Here is a 13861-nt window from a genome sequence, read left to right as displayed (position 1 = left end):
AGAAATAATTAGTAGGATTATCCTAGCTACACAACTAGCAAGAGCCTACCAGTACTCCATGTCAGGAAAAGAGAAACTACCTGTATAAACTTCTTGGTTTGGAAGCTCTTAATCATGATGGTGGGTTTCTGCATGGGTGTCAGACACCCAGTTGGGCAAAAAAGAATGAAGGGAAAAGGAGCAAATAATGATCAGATCAACAGTTGATATGTAACTGTAAATATAAGTATAGAGATATTCCATTCAATAAATCTCTTCTACTCCTCTGCCATGAATGTGTACCTGATACTCCCTGCATTCCTTAGCCACTCATATCTAGTAATACTAAAGAGCAACCAGGAAACTTGAACTACATCGACACCATTCTAGTTAACCTCAGAGCTATTATTCACCAATAATCCCTTACCTGCCCACTTTCATTTATGCAATGAATTCCAGAAAAAGAATATTCTATTTGGATCATACTTTGATAATTAAATACTAACAGCTACTTATAATGCTTGGGAGATGGGACAGGAATTTGGACTATACTTTGAATATTTTGTTTGTTCAGGTGGGGGCTAACTACCACCTTCTCAAGAGAAATCAGGGATGGGCAATGACGATGCCCACATCCCAAGAAACAATGTTAAAAAGCCAAATACCTGCCTTCATTTAACTTTCTATCAAAAAGTATCTATAAAATGTGTCTATTTATTAAGACTTCTTTGCACTGCAGTGTTCTTAACACCTGCCAGTCTTCATCCTACACAAACACCAATTATCTGGAATTCCACCTCCCACTTCATTTCCTACTTTTTCCCAGCTCACCCATTACCCTAAGCTCCCTCATCTGCCCTGGCTCCCTCTGCTAAATTTACAATGTTTGTCCTTTTTACTTATTTCCTCCACTATTTGGCTTTACTTTATTTCTATAACCTGTTCCATCTTCATGCCCCAAATTATACCCTCCAATCTCAGAGTTTGGACTTCTATGAATTATACTTCCCTGATGGTGGTCTCTTGCACCTGAGCACATTTGATCTAGAGACACAGTGCTTAGATGGATATTGGGGGGGAATGGCCATCTTTAAAAGGAGCTCACCAAATTTCTGTTTGTTTAAATTTTCAGATGGAGAATTGAGCGGGCAGGAGAGCAAACCTCCTCACTATTGATTAGTTTTAACAAGCTTAGAATATTTGTATTATCTAATATTGATGTTACACTGTAACTTCTGGTGCATTAGTAGCAGCATCTACTAAAAGAGGCAGTAAGCATACAGTTATGTTATCTTAAATGTGAGAGACAGGGTGGCAGAGTTCAATAAAGGTATATCATACAATGTACCAGCCTCCAGTGTTGCAAGTGAATTTCCAACTGATCAAAGGAAGTGATGGGCAGGTCTTTTCAATTAATTTAAAGGACAGGAGGTCACTTCAGTTTTAAGATAAAAGAGGACTTTGCGTCAGCTGCAGCTACTTTCTGATTGTCATGAAGCTAAATCAAAAAAATGCCACTTCTTGAAGACTGCCTGGTCCAAACTGATGCTTTAATTGTTTGACCCAAATTATAGTGTCACATTGCATTTCTGGCACCAATGAAACAACAATTGGATGTATAATTGTAATCAAAAGTGCAGAGTTTTCAATAAAAGGGATTCTGAAACTCCTTGTTCAGAGTGGGCACACAGAAATTTATGGTCTTTATTTACTCACCATTTACGTTGAGAGAGAATGTGATGTTCTTGTAAAGGTTCCATTGTTTAAGCCTCAGTATAATACTATAACTACCAGCATCCTCTTCTGAAATGTCTCTTATAGTTAGAACATAGCCAGTGATCTTATAACGAGAAGACCTTTCAGTAATAGGCTGCCCATTCTTTAACCTGTTGAGAAAACATGATTTTTTTTATAATACAGTGTGTAACATCTAGGTAACTACACAGGCCTGGATTTTATGGTCAGTGGTGAAGCAAACACACTCACTGTTGTTCTCGAAAGAAGCTGCCCACAAAGGCCTAGCAATGTCTGTGACATTAATTTGAATCTGGCATCAAACCAAGGGGATTTCCAGGCCTCCGGCAACAGAGGTGTCATCAAATAGGGTAAGCAGCCAATCACATTGAAGAATTGTCACAGCACACAAACCAGGAAGTGAAAAGCCCTGATTATCCTTAATTTATTCATATCATTTTACAGACAGCAAAATAAAAATTGGGCTCACTATCATCTTCTCAAGGGCAATTAGGGATGGGCCAGAAATGCTGGCCTTATCCCAGCGACGCTCACATCCCACGAAGGAATAAAAACACATACACATACATGGAATTAAGGTTGAAGCTGAAATACTAACAAACTTTAAAAAAATATTTTAAGAATCATAGAATGGCTACCACATAGAAGGAGGCCATTTGGCTGTCGTATCCAAGCCGGTTCTCTGTCAGAACAACTCAGCCAGTCCCATTTCCCGCCTTTTCCCTGCACATTTTTTTTTCAGGTAATTATCCAATTCTCTTTTGAAAGCTATGATGGAATCTGCCTCCACCATACTCTCAGGCAGTGCATTCCAGATTCTAAACACTCACCACAAAAAAAAAGTTTTACTCTCATGTCACCTTTGGTTCTTTTGCCATTCACTTTAAATTGGTGCCCTCTGGTTCTCCACTCATCCATCAACGGAAACAGTTTCTCCCAGTCTACTCTGTCCAGACTCCTCATGATTTTGTACACCTCTATCAAATCTCCTCGCAACCTCTTCTTCTGTAAAGAGAACAGCCCCAGCTTCTCTGATATAGGTCCCTCTGCTCCTGCACCCCTTTTAGAATTGTACCCTTTATTTTATATTGCCTCTGCTCATTCTTCCTACAAAATGTATCATTTCACATTTCTCTGCATTAAATTTCATTTGTCATGTGTCTGCCCTTTCCATCAGTCTGTCTATGTCCTCTTGAAATGTGTCACTATCCTCCACACAGTTCACAATACTTACAAGTTTTGTGTCATCCACAATTGTTGAAATTGCGCTCTGCACACCCAAGTCTAGGGCTGGGATTGTCCATGCCCACCAGCATTGGGAGTGTTCGGTGGCATGAGTGGACAATATGGCGAGAAGGCCAAAAATCAGTTTCACAACATCGTGAAACCAGTTTTCAATCATCCGCTCTGCCCGCCGATGGTGGGTCGCGTTCCCTGCCATTGGACGTTGGGAACCTCATTGTAATGTATCAGGATATCATTATAAGGCCAGCCTACTGGGTCATCCCCCACCCCCCCTGCTGGATCATCCACCCATGTCAGTGAGAACAACATGCCGACGTGTTTCACAATAGCATATAGAAAGCATGCATTTGGCGGGCTACACTTCGCTCGAGACTTCAAGGTTTGTTTGCCTACCCTTGCTTTGGTCAGCACCAGTTCTTAACCAGACTCTCAGGGTTCAAGTCCCACCCAGGGCTTAATGGCTAAGGAGGATGCATTCATAATGTGGACAAACAGGTTGAGTATCAACCTGTGAATCCTTCCAACACATGCCAATGGCAGGTGATAAGAGTGGGAGAGATTTCTGGCCAGCCATATGATGGAAAGAACATTGGAGCCTCTACCATTACTATCCATAGTTCCAAACAACAGCATGCATGTAAAAGTGCATGTTGCCACAGCATCTCAGACTCTCTGACCTGTAACCCACAACAAGGAAGCTGAACACTGAGCCTATGTTTATCTGTTGGAAATTTCCTACCCATGTCTGGCATGAGTAAGTTTAAGCTCTTACATTTCAAACCACTGAATACATTTTTATCTTTTGTGAATTACAAATCTTCCATTCTTACTCATATACAACTTTTTGGCCAGTGCCCTGACTTGATGGCAAAGTCATGTAAAGACAAATAGCTCTCGAGGCAATATTTCTTGCAGTCAGTTTCCAAGTCACAGTGTGTTAATTTTACTCTTACCATAAAACCTCAGGTGGTGGAAATGCCTTGACTTTTACTGGAAAATGATAGGCTGCCTGCCCAGCAAGCACATCAGCAATACATGATTTCCGGCATCTGGCGTTAATAAATGGTTTTTCTGTTAGGGATAGAAGATACAAGGAAAGCAAATGTTTTCAGAGACGGTAACAGCTCCTTCTTAGGAATAGTTTACTTTTGATTTTTGGCATGGAATGATGATTCATCCATATTCACATTATGAAATGCAAGTAAAATAGGTTGATGAAACCTTCTGGTGCAATGCAATTTAAATAAACATTCCAGGTTTGTGTGTATAAATGAATTATATCTGTAAAATGTTTATAAACCTTGAGATATATCTGAGAATTTGCTTTGGCTTCTTCAAAACAAAAATTAGAATTGTAAATTTGTCAAGGTAAAAGTCATCTTAAAATAATGGTCAAATAGGAAAATGGTTACATGGGTGATTATTATCTTTACCAACGTTGTAAAGTCTATCTTTTTAAATACATTTAAAATATTGATCAGATGGGATATTACAATTTGTATTAAAGTACATTATCACATGATATCTGTGTGACATCATGGCAAAATTGGTACTAAAGTTCCTCCAGCACTTCCCAATCTTTAGACGCTTTTTCTGGAAAACAGAGACCTGAATTTTTCAGGAGGCTGGCGGGCTGGGCGGGGCCGAGTGGGGGCGGTCGTTGAGCCGATCGCCGTCCACAATTGGCTCCACACCGCCATTTTACACGGGCGGGCCAATTAAGGCCTGACCAGCATAATGCGTGAGCCATAGTGCTCAGCGCTATCTGTGCAGGCAGGGGGGAGGAGGGAGAGTCGGGGCATTCACGGAGCTGCCTCAGGGAGATTGAATTGATATTGAAATAATTGAATAAATGGTTGAAAATTTTATTTAAACATGTCCCCTCATGTGACTGTGTCACATGAGATGGGACATGTTTTTATATTTAGGAAAATTTTTTATTTATTTGATAAAAGCTTTGGGAAACATCATCCTGCTCATGGATGGGGTTTCCTAAAAAACGTGAAGGCCGCTTGGCCTTTTCGCCTGCCCGCCAACCTTAAGGTTGGACGGGCAGCATTAACAATTACATCAATTACTTTCTTAATGGCCATAATAGGCCATTTACATATCAGCGGGCACGCAGCTGATTCCGGTGCGAGTCCACCGAATGAAATATCACGGGTCTGCACGATGACGTCGGGACGTACACCCAACGTCATCTTGCGTCATTTTACACATTGGTGTGTCGGGCCCGCCCCTACACGCCGACTGAAAAATCCTGCCCAGAGTTCTTAGGAAAGCAATTTACTATTGAGCAAGTGCTGCATTGTGAGACATGTCAACTTTTGGATGTGTCATAATGACTTTATGACCTTAAGCAAAGCTGCTGTCCTTTTGTACAGGCAGTGTTACAATTGCATGATACCATTTAAAGAAGAGGTGGGAGTTTTTCCTAGTGCCTTGGTCAACATTTATCCCTTAACTGGTACAAGCCAAAATAGATTAAGTAGTCATTTAATGAATGCTAATTGTGGGACCTTGTGACCTGCAAATTGAGTGCTTTATTTACCTACAAAAAGGTAGTTATTACATGTCAAAAGTAATTCACTGGCTGTGAAGCACTGTGTGATATTTTATTGATGAATGGCATTATTAAAAAGACTAAAGAAAGGTCTTCCACTTATATTGCCAGTTTTTAATTGTAAATTATTTTCTTAACATAATAGCTCATAATTTCTTACGGCAGGTTTTAGAAATTCATGTCAACAGGGAGATGATGTCGGGATTTCTTGCTCAGTGGACACAGAATTTTCCATCCATTCATTTTATCTTATTGTCTATGAGACTAATAATGTTAGGAGAATGATAGGCATATTTGACTTGGAAAAATATGGTGCACACAGACCAGAGTAAATCGAATCGGAATAGACTCCAGAATTCATTTGAAATCAAAAAATGGAAATGTTTCCTTCAAAAATCTCTATGAGCTAGAGCTCTATCCTGTCTGGTATACATTGCAAAAAGAAAACATACAGAGCACAAATGCAGGTGTCAAGTTTTCTGGCCTGCATAATCCTTTTGGGCAAGCATAGCAATTAGGAAGGATTTCTAGGACTGGTAGGATAAATGAACATTTTGACTTTTAATATTGATTTTATGTTACTATTTCTTACCATAAACATTGACTGTTGCTTTCCTTTTCTTCACAGTGTCCCCACTTTTTACTTGACATATGTAGTTCCCTTTGTCAGATGTGAGTACTTTGTCCATAACAAGGATGCTGTAAAATATATTTATTCTACGGTCCGTCTGGTCAATTCTATTAGTTATAGATGTGTTTCTGTTCCCCTGAAACAGACAGATAGAAGTAATTAAGATTGTATATAACTAGCCTGTAATTTCAACCAATGATGGATCATCATCTTTTATGATGGTGTCAACAGGGCTACGCAAATAAATGCTGGCCCAATTTCTAACTATACTTTTTTTTTTTGCAATGTTGATTAGCCAGGATTCAGCAATAGGAAATAGGGCTTTTCACTACCCAGATCTGGGGCTGAGGCTAATTCTAACATTTCCATCAGTGCTAGTTTTAGGTTATTAATTAGTGTTACATTTTGCAACACATTTGTGAACTGAGCTATCAAGCGAGCCTGTGCAATTTTATCATGTTCTTTCATGGGATGTGTGTGTCACAGGCAAGGCCAGGGTTTATTAACCATCCCTAATTGCCGTTGAATGTCATGGTGGGCCACCTTCTTGAATTGTTGCAGTTCACATGGTGTAGGAACACCCAGGGAGCCGTTTTGGATTTTGACTCAGTGACAATGAAGGAATGGTAATATAGTTCCAAATCAGGGTGGTGGATCACTTTGAGGGGAAGTTGCAGGTTGTGGCATTCCCATGGAACTAGGGGATAGAGGTCACAGGTTTGGAGTATTGGCGAGTTGCTGCAGTGCCTCTTATAGATGATACACACTGCTGCCTCTGTGCGCTATTGGTGGAGGCAGTGAATAGCAGTGGTGGATGAGGTGCCAATCATGTGGACAGCTTTTTCTTGGATGGTGTTAAACTTCTTGAGTATTATTGGTGCTGCATGTAACAAGGCAACTGGAGAATATCCCATCACACTTCTGACTTGGGCCTTGTAGATGATGGAGGGACTTTGGGGAGTTCAAAAGGCGTGTTACTCGCTGCACAATTCCCAGCCCTTGGCTTGCTCTTGTAGCCACCATATTTATGTGGCTGGTCCAGTTAAGTTTCTGGTCAGTGGTAACCTCCAGGATGTTGATGATGGGGAATTCAGTCATGGTAATGCCATTGAACATTAAGGGGAGATGGTTAGATTCTTTCATGTTGAAGATGGTCATTGTCTGCACTTGTAAGATACAAAGATATTAGCCTGAGTCACACCATTCACAAAAAACAATGAACAGTGTCTTAGCTCCATTTTCCTTCAACTAATTGCACTTTAAAGAGAATGTTCTAATCATGCGTACAACAGAGGAACAGGCAACAAAGCGAGAGTGTAGCACTGCACATAAACAGGGGAACTAACACACCACATGTTTTTCATTACTTTACTTGCATAATTGAAGAAATATTTCCTTTTTAAATTCATGTAATATAGGATTTGCTTTAGTTTTAGTATAGGTTTTGTTTGTTTAAATAAACATATTTCATGTACTATACATTTTTCCACATCACATGACAACTAATTTGTTACACTCAGTGGGTACAGTACACACAATACACTTTTCCTGTGAAGCAATTCATAATGTTCTTCACATTAATTTCAACAGGAAGGGAGGGGGGAAATATGAATTTCAGATTAGGCTGTTTCTGTGAAGGTTTGCACACAACCAAGTTCCTAAAATGAAAACAAAATTAGAAAAATGTTTCTTGTAGCACGTTTTAAACACAGTGTACCAGACAAATCATTTGTGATGTTGATAGTAATTATGCAGCTTTATCACTTGAGAAATACGGTGAGAATAATCCTTCCCTCATTGTTTTACCAAAAGTATATTCTTTCTGAATATTTTAATAAAGACAACATGATTAACAGCACTATGATAACTTTCCCAAAATAGACCCTGGACAGTGTGTTTACCTGACAGTCTCTTACATGAATGTGTTAAAAATATTGTAGTCTCAATGATCACTGCATTACAAAATAATATGTTCGATGTCTAAAATATAATGAATTTCCAGCAAGTGGTTAGATCTTTACAGTAAAACAGGAGCCATAAAATGAGTTTTAAAATGTTTATTCTAAATATGTATTTCTTTTGGTAATTGTGTGTTTTTGGGGGTGGGGGTATGGAGGATGAACTCAGTTCAAAAATAATTCATTGTAAAAAGTTGTATTTCTAGCTTACGCAGAATAATAAGAATATGGAAACATGCAAAGGTTGTTCTGTAAGATTCTCTTTGTTTAAATGTATCTAACTTTATTTTGTATTTATTCAGCACTCTTATTTTGTATAGATTTTGTGTTTTTAAACTATGGAGGAATGTCACTTTGCAAAGGTACAAAAAAGTGAAATTAAAGGCTGCACAGTATCTTTTCAGTTTCCTGGCTGTGTGCCAATCCAAATTATTCATTCAGACTTTTGATCTTAAAGTGTAACATCTTTCAACATTTCCTGGTAATTCTGAAGGGCAAGAGAGAGATCCAGGAACAAAGGCTGAGTTATCAACTAGACTTTGTCTTTCAATGCCTTTGAAGTATGTATCCTGCTTAAGATACTTACTTTGCCAGGGAAATCCCAAAGAATCTCAACCCTTGAATTCAGTTTTGCCGTCACTGTGCACTTGATAGCAAGTGTTCTTCCACTCAGCATCTTGACTGGATTGGTCACATTGAGCTGTACATTGTTGATGCTATTGACTATAATTCAAACAATAATAAAAGAAAATTAATATTGTAAAAAAAATTCAGACATCTGGATACCATGCAAATGTATGCATCACTTCATTTGTTCTATATACAAACAAATTTTATTCTATTATTTTATAAATTAACTGAATACTAATTATCCTAGTAACTAGTAAATACAACATGTTTACACTAAGTTATGATATGCAATAGTTTTAACTTAGTTTTAAATAGCTGATTTATCTATTATCAACTGTAGAACTCGCGTCACCAAATCCTAACATTCCCAGCAACTTTGCTCCTTTGCACATTATGTCCAATGGACTTTGTCTCCCTGACTGAAAATTGTGCAGGACCCAACTTGCTTTTGCAGGTGTTTTTTTCTTATGAGGAGAAAATAATTGGTTGAAACAAAGCATCAGAATAGAATGGCTCTGCTCTGGAAAGCAATTTATTCAAATGAATTGATTAATAAATCCACTTTACAATTCTGCAATGATACAAAACAAGCAGATGTCTAAGACTGCAACCTTCATTCCGGACTGCATCCACAATGGCAGAGACAGATCAGGTGCGATTGTCAAGCCTATTATGTTTTAATATTGTTAGAAATTGATTAACTGTGTGTGTTTTAGGGGAATTCCCCAAAATATAACTCCAATCTAGCAGTAATGATTAGTGACTATGCTTTTAAAACTAATTTTCATTCCAAAGCTTTGTGAAAAGAATGGCCAAGATAGCAAAACAATCAGCGTTCACTATCATCGCAACTATAAAATTGACAAGACTTCTGATGTCCACATCTACACAGTTAAATGTGCTGTCAGTGATTCCCTGTTGCTCCACATAATGCATTGTTCAAGGCTCCACAGATATCTTTAGAAATCACTTGAGTTGGTGTGAACGTCCACTTTTTACACTCTAACCTCATTGTAAACCCACTCTCCCAAAAGGATTGAATGAGATGTAACTGGGTTTTTAGTGGTGTACTAAGTCATAATTACTACTCAATGACCTCTCTAGCCATAAAAAACTGATTTTATATTTGTGAAATGCTGAATTTCTCCATTATGATAAAAATTTGATACGTTTTCAAAAAAATTAAGTTTTCAGTTCATTTATGATATTTCAGCTTCTGCCTTAATTCCAGTTGTATGTCTCAACATTTATTTTGCTGTCTGTGAAATGATTAAAAAGTGAAAGACAATCAATGCATTTTACTTCTGGGTTTTCCTGTCTGTGAAAATTCTTTAATGTGATTGGCTACTTAACCTGCTCAATGACATCACTGTTATTAGATTCTGAAGCTCCTCTATCGTTTCAGCCAGAATCAAATTAATGTTGGAAAAGGTGAAATTGATGCCTCAGGGATTGGCTTTGTGGGCAGCTTCCTTCAAGGTCATACTGCCATTGACCATAATATCCGAACAATGTATTTTTAAATAGGAGAATATTTTGCTGAGACTATTGAGGGCTGCCACATGAACTTATTATGGAGAACCCCTTTAACATACAGTAGTAAAGATAAATTCATTGAAAAACCACAAGTAATGACATTTAGGCTGACATGACAACCACATTGTGGAACTCGGTGCATTTTTCCAAACAAATGAGAACATTAGCATACACTTTTTAAAAGTGTTATATTCTAAGGGAAGAATTTTCCTGTCGGTGAGCGGGGGCGGGGCCTACTCGCCAACGAGTAAAATGCCGCACGGTGACATCGAGTGTGCATCCTGACGTCACCGCACATCATTTAGATTTCTAGTTGTGCCCACCGAACTGTCAAAGGCCTATTTAAAACCTAATTAATTCAATTCAACGAGCTGCCCATCCAACCTTAAGGTTGGCGGCAGGCTAAGAGCCCAAGCGGCCTTTGCGTTTTTCATGAAACCTCATCCGCGGGCAGGATAAAGCTTCATGAAGTGTTCTAAAATCTAATAAAAATTAATACTTTTATTCTTTGACATGTCCTAGCTCATGTGATAGTGTCACATGAGGGGACATGTTTTAAAAGTGTTCAAAACCTTTATTTAAAACTTTAGCACTGAAACAAATCCACCTGAGGCAACTCCGTGCCTCAGGGAAATCTCTGCGCTGTTTCACATGCATGCGCGAAAGAGCGCAGGGAACCTCTCAGGGAACTCCCCCCGCCTGCACAGGGAGTGCTCAGCACTTCCATGTGAGTGTCACACTGGCCCAGTAATTGGCCCACCCATGTAAAATGGCAGCGCGTCCCCGACAGGGGGCGCCGATCGGGTTCGCGCCCGCCCCAGCACACCGCGCACCCCCCCCCCCCCCCCCCCCCCTCACTGACAGGAGGAAATTTCTGGCCTAAGGAAGTTGATAATTGGATGGAAAAAGGGCGTTAAAAGTAAAGAATTTTTGTAACTCATCTTTGAAAGAGGGATCATTTTTTAAAAAGTTGAGATTTTTACCTCGAATCAAAATTCAGGAAGATATATTTTCTTTCCGTGTAACTACATACATTCGTCTCACACTAAAAAATGTATATTTACTAGTCTATATTGGAATTAGAAACTAAACAAAGTGTACCTCATGAATTTTCTATTCAAATATAAATATCAAGATTTATAATTACTGTATATCTAAGTGAAAAGCAGTTCAAGAACATACTGGAGAGATTTCTTATTTAAGGCATTTTTTCTTAACAGAAATGGACTGCGGGCAATAAGAGGGCGAGTCATCTGGTAAGGAGTAATGTATTTTCTAGCAACTGATTACATTGACACAACCTGGCAGGAGAGTTTGTAGAATGATCCATGACTTGAGTGTGGGGGCAGCAGTGGGGGTGGGGTTCATAATTTGATAGGCACAAAGAGGAGGGCATACTTATATTTTAAAAAATCAGCATTAGAAACTCACAGCAAATCAGTACTATATGGTGTGACAAAAATCAAGTTATTTTAAAAGTTATAAGAAAGTTATATGGGTTGGGCTAAACATGGATTCACAACAATTAAAAAATCAAGCTATAAGATCAGCTTAAAACGGATAAGGTCTGAAATACAAATCATAAAATAAAAGTAGTATTCCAATGTAGAAGCTATAACCTGCCAATTTGTTCTTAGCTTTTGCTGATTGTCAATCCCATTAACTATAAAATCATTGACATCAATTAAAATAAATATTTTTGTAATTCTGCAGATTCATCATTATAATTTTTCAAGACATTATGATAATGTAGAGCTACAGGAAGCTGCAGAATCATATTCAAGGATGAGTGCCTGGCTGAAGGATAGAACCCAAGAAAGGAAAAATAGGAGCAAGAAGAAAGCATCAACTCAAAGCATGGCAGCACTAAAACAGTATTCATGATAATATTCAGAAGATTGTTAAATTATTCAGGAATATCTACAACACATGGGAGTCATTAAAACTTAGGGTAAGAGTGCTACTTTCTGCCTGTGAAAGCTAGTATTTATGTAAAATATTTGGCAAATGTGTAACCTGATTAACAAGTCAGATGCACTTTAAAGAATGAAATTAATGATTTTAGTAAATATCCAAATGCTTACAAGCATAGCACTGAAATGTTTAAAAATCTCTTTTCCAGTGATGTCCTACCAAGCAGATCAATGCTTCAACGTTTTGAGTGATGAAATTTATGTGAGGCAACCTTTCAACCTTACACTTGATATCAGGGTAGGTCTTCCAAATTGATCTGTTGATGGGATTAAATGCAGTAAGGTGGGAGGAGGCTCATGTAGAGCATAAACAACATGGGCCTGTTGGTCTGAATGCCCTCTCTCTATGCTGCAAATAGTATATAATACTGTGTTAAATCTGAGCAAACATTCATAAGGGGGAAGACTCATCCAAGCATTACTAAAGAATATGTTCAATACCAAAAATATGATAGATTTCCAACAAGTCATTACATTCTGACAGAGCGCTACCAATCTTTGAGGCATGGATTCCACCTTTTCCAATATTAATTTGATTCTGGCACCAAACAATAGAGGAGCCCCAGAATCCAGTCACAGTGGTGCTAGGTACAGTCAAATTGGTCAGGCACTAATTGTCTGTTTTGGGTCCCCGAAATCTTTTGAGTTGGTTCAAGTCCTTAATTTATTATGTTTGAAACAAAATATACCAATAAATAGTTCTGATGAAAGGTCTTTGACCTGAAATGTTAACTCTGTTTCTCTCTCCACAGGTGTTGCCTGACCTAGCTTTCAGTTTTTATTTCAGATTTCCAGCATATACAGTATTTTGCTTTGATTTTAACTAAACAGTTAGATGGATATAGAAAAAAATAACTAGTTATTCAGCAGTCACTATTTTGAGAGTGTCATCCTACAAATGAGGATGTACTGGGGGGTCTTTTAAGAGGACACAGAGATGGAGGGGAAATTTAATGATCAAGTCACTTAGTTTGATTGTACCTGCTCCTATACAACTCACAAGCACTACAGCAGAAACTAAGAATCAAAAATTATCAGCTAGAAGTACATGAACCCAGGTGTTGTGGGGTTGGGGAGTTGGGGAGGGTGGGGGGGGGGGGGGGGGGGGGGGGGGGGGGGAGGAGTTGGGGGGGCGGTGCGTGGAGTGGGGGGGGGGCACGGGGAGGGAGGCAGAGATGGAAGGGAGAAATACCATATAGGAGGAGAGAAGTGTTACAGGTTTCAAGAAACTTAAATGCAGGGTTTGAATGCCAAGTATGGATATTGGAATACAGGGTAAAATTTCAATTTTTGCCTATGGTACCAAACTTAGAGGAAGGATAAACAGTGAGGTTGATACCAATCGACTGCAACAGGCCAAAGATAGGAGAGGAGAATGGGTAGACAAGTGAGAGATAGAATTTAATACAGATAAGTGTGTGGTGCTGAATTTTGGCAGAAGGGATAGGGAGAGGCAATATAGACATTTTAGTATAGTTCTAAAGAGTATGCTGGAACTGAGGGACCTGGGGTTCATGTATGTAGATCTTTGAAGATGTCAAGACGTATTGAAAGAGTGGTTAGCAAAGCATATGGGATCTTGGACTTCACA

At 38.8% G+C, this 13861-nt stretch overlaps 1 protein-coding gene across 2 annotated transcripts in view; it reads right to left on the bottom strand.

The window, feature by feature from the left end:
* The window catches only part of flt1 (fms related receptor tyrosine kinase 1), a 248293-nt gene that overhangs the window by 155670 nt on the left and 78762 nt on the right, over positions 1-13861 (bottom strand). For both annotated transcript variants that reach the window (XM_078545377.1, XM_078545376.1), the window contains exons 6-9: positions 8718-8854; positions 6135-6309; positions 3933-4050; positions 1696-1865 (exon numbers count right to left, since the gene is read on the bottom strand). In XM_078545377.1, the coding sequence (XP_078401503.1) occupies positions 1696-1865; positions 3933-4050; positions 6135-6309; positions 8718-8854 (600 nt within the window). The remainder of the gene's footprint in view (positions 1-1695; positions 1866-3932; positions 4051-6134; positions 6310-8717; positions 8855-13861) is intronic.

Source organism: Cetorhinus maximus, chromosome 7 (genome assembly GCF_964194155.1).
Source record: "Cetorhinus maximus chromosome 7, sCetMax3.hap1.1, whole genome shotgun sequence".
NCBI classification, from domain to species: Eukaryota; Metazoa; Chordata; class Chondrichthyes; order Lamniformes; family Cetorhinidae; genus Cetorhinus; species Cetorhinus maximus.
Note: the sequence above shows the minus strand (reverse complement) of the source record. Positions and strands in the feature narration are given on the sequence as shown.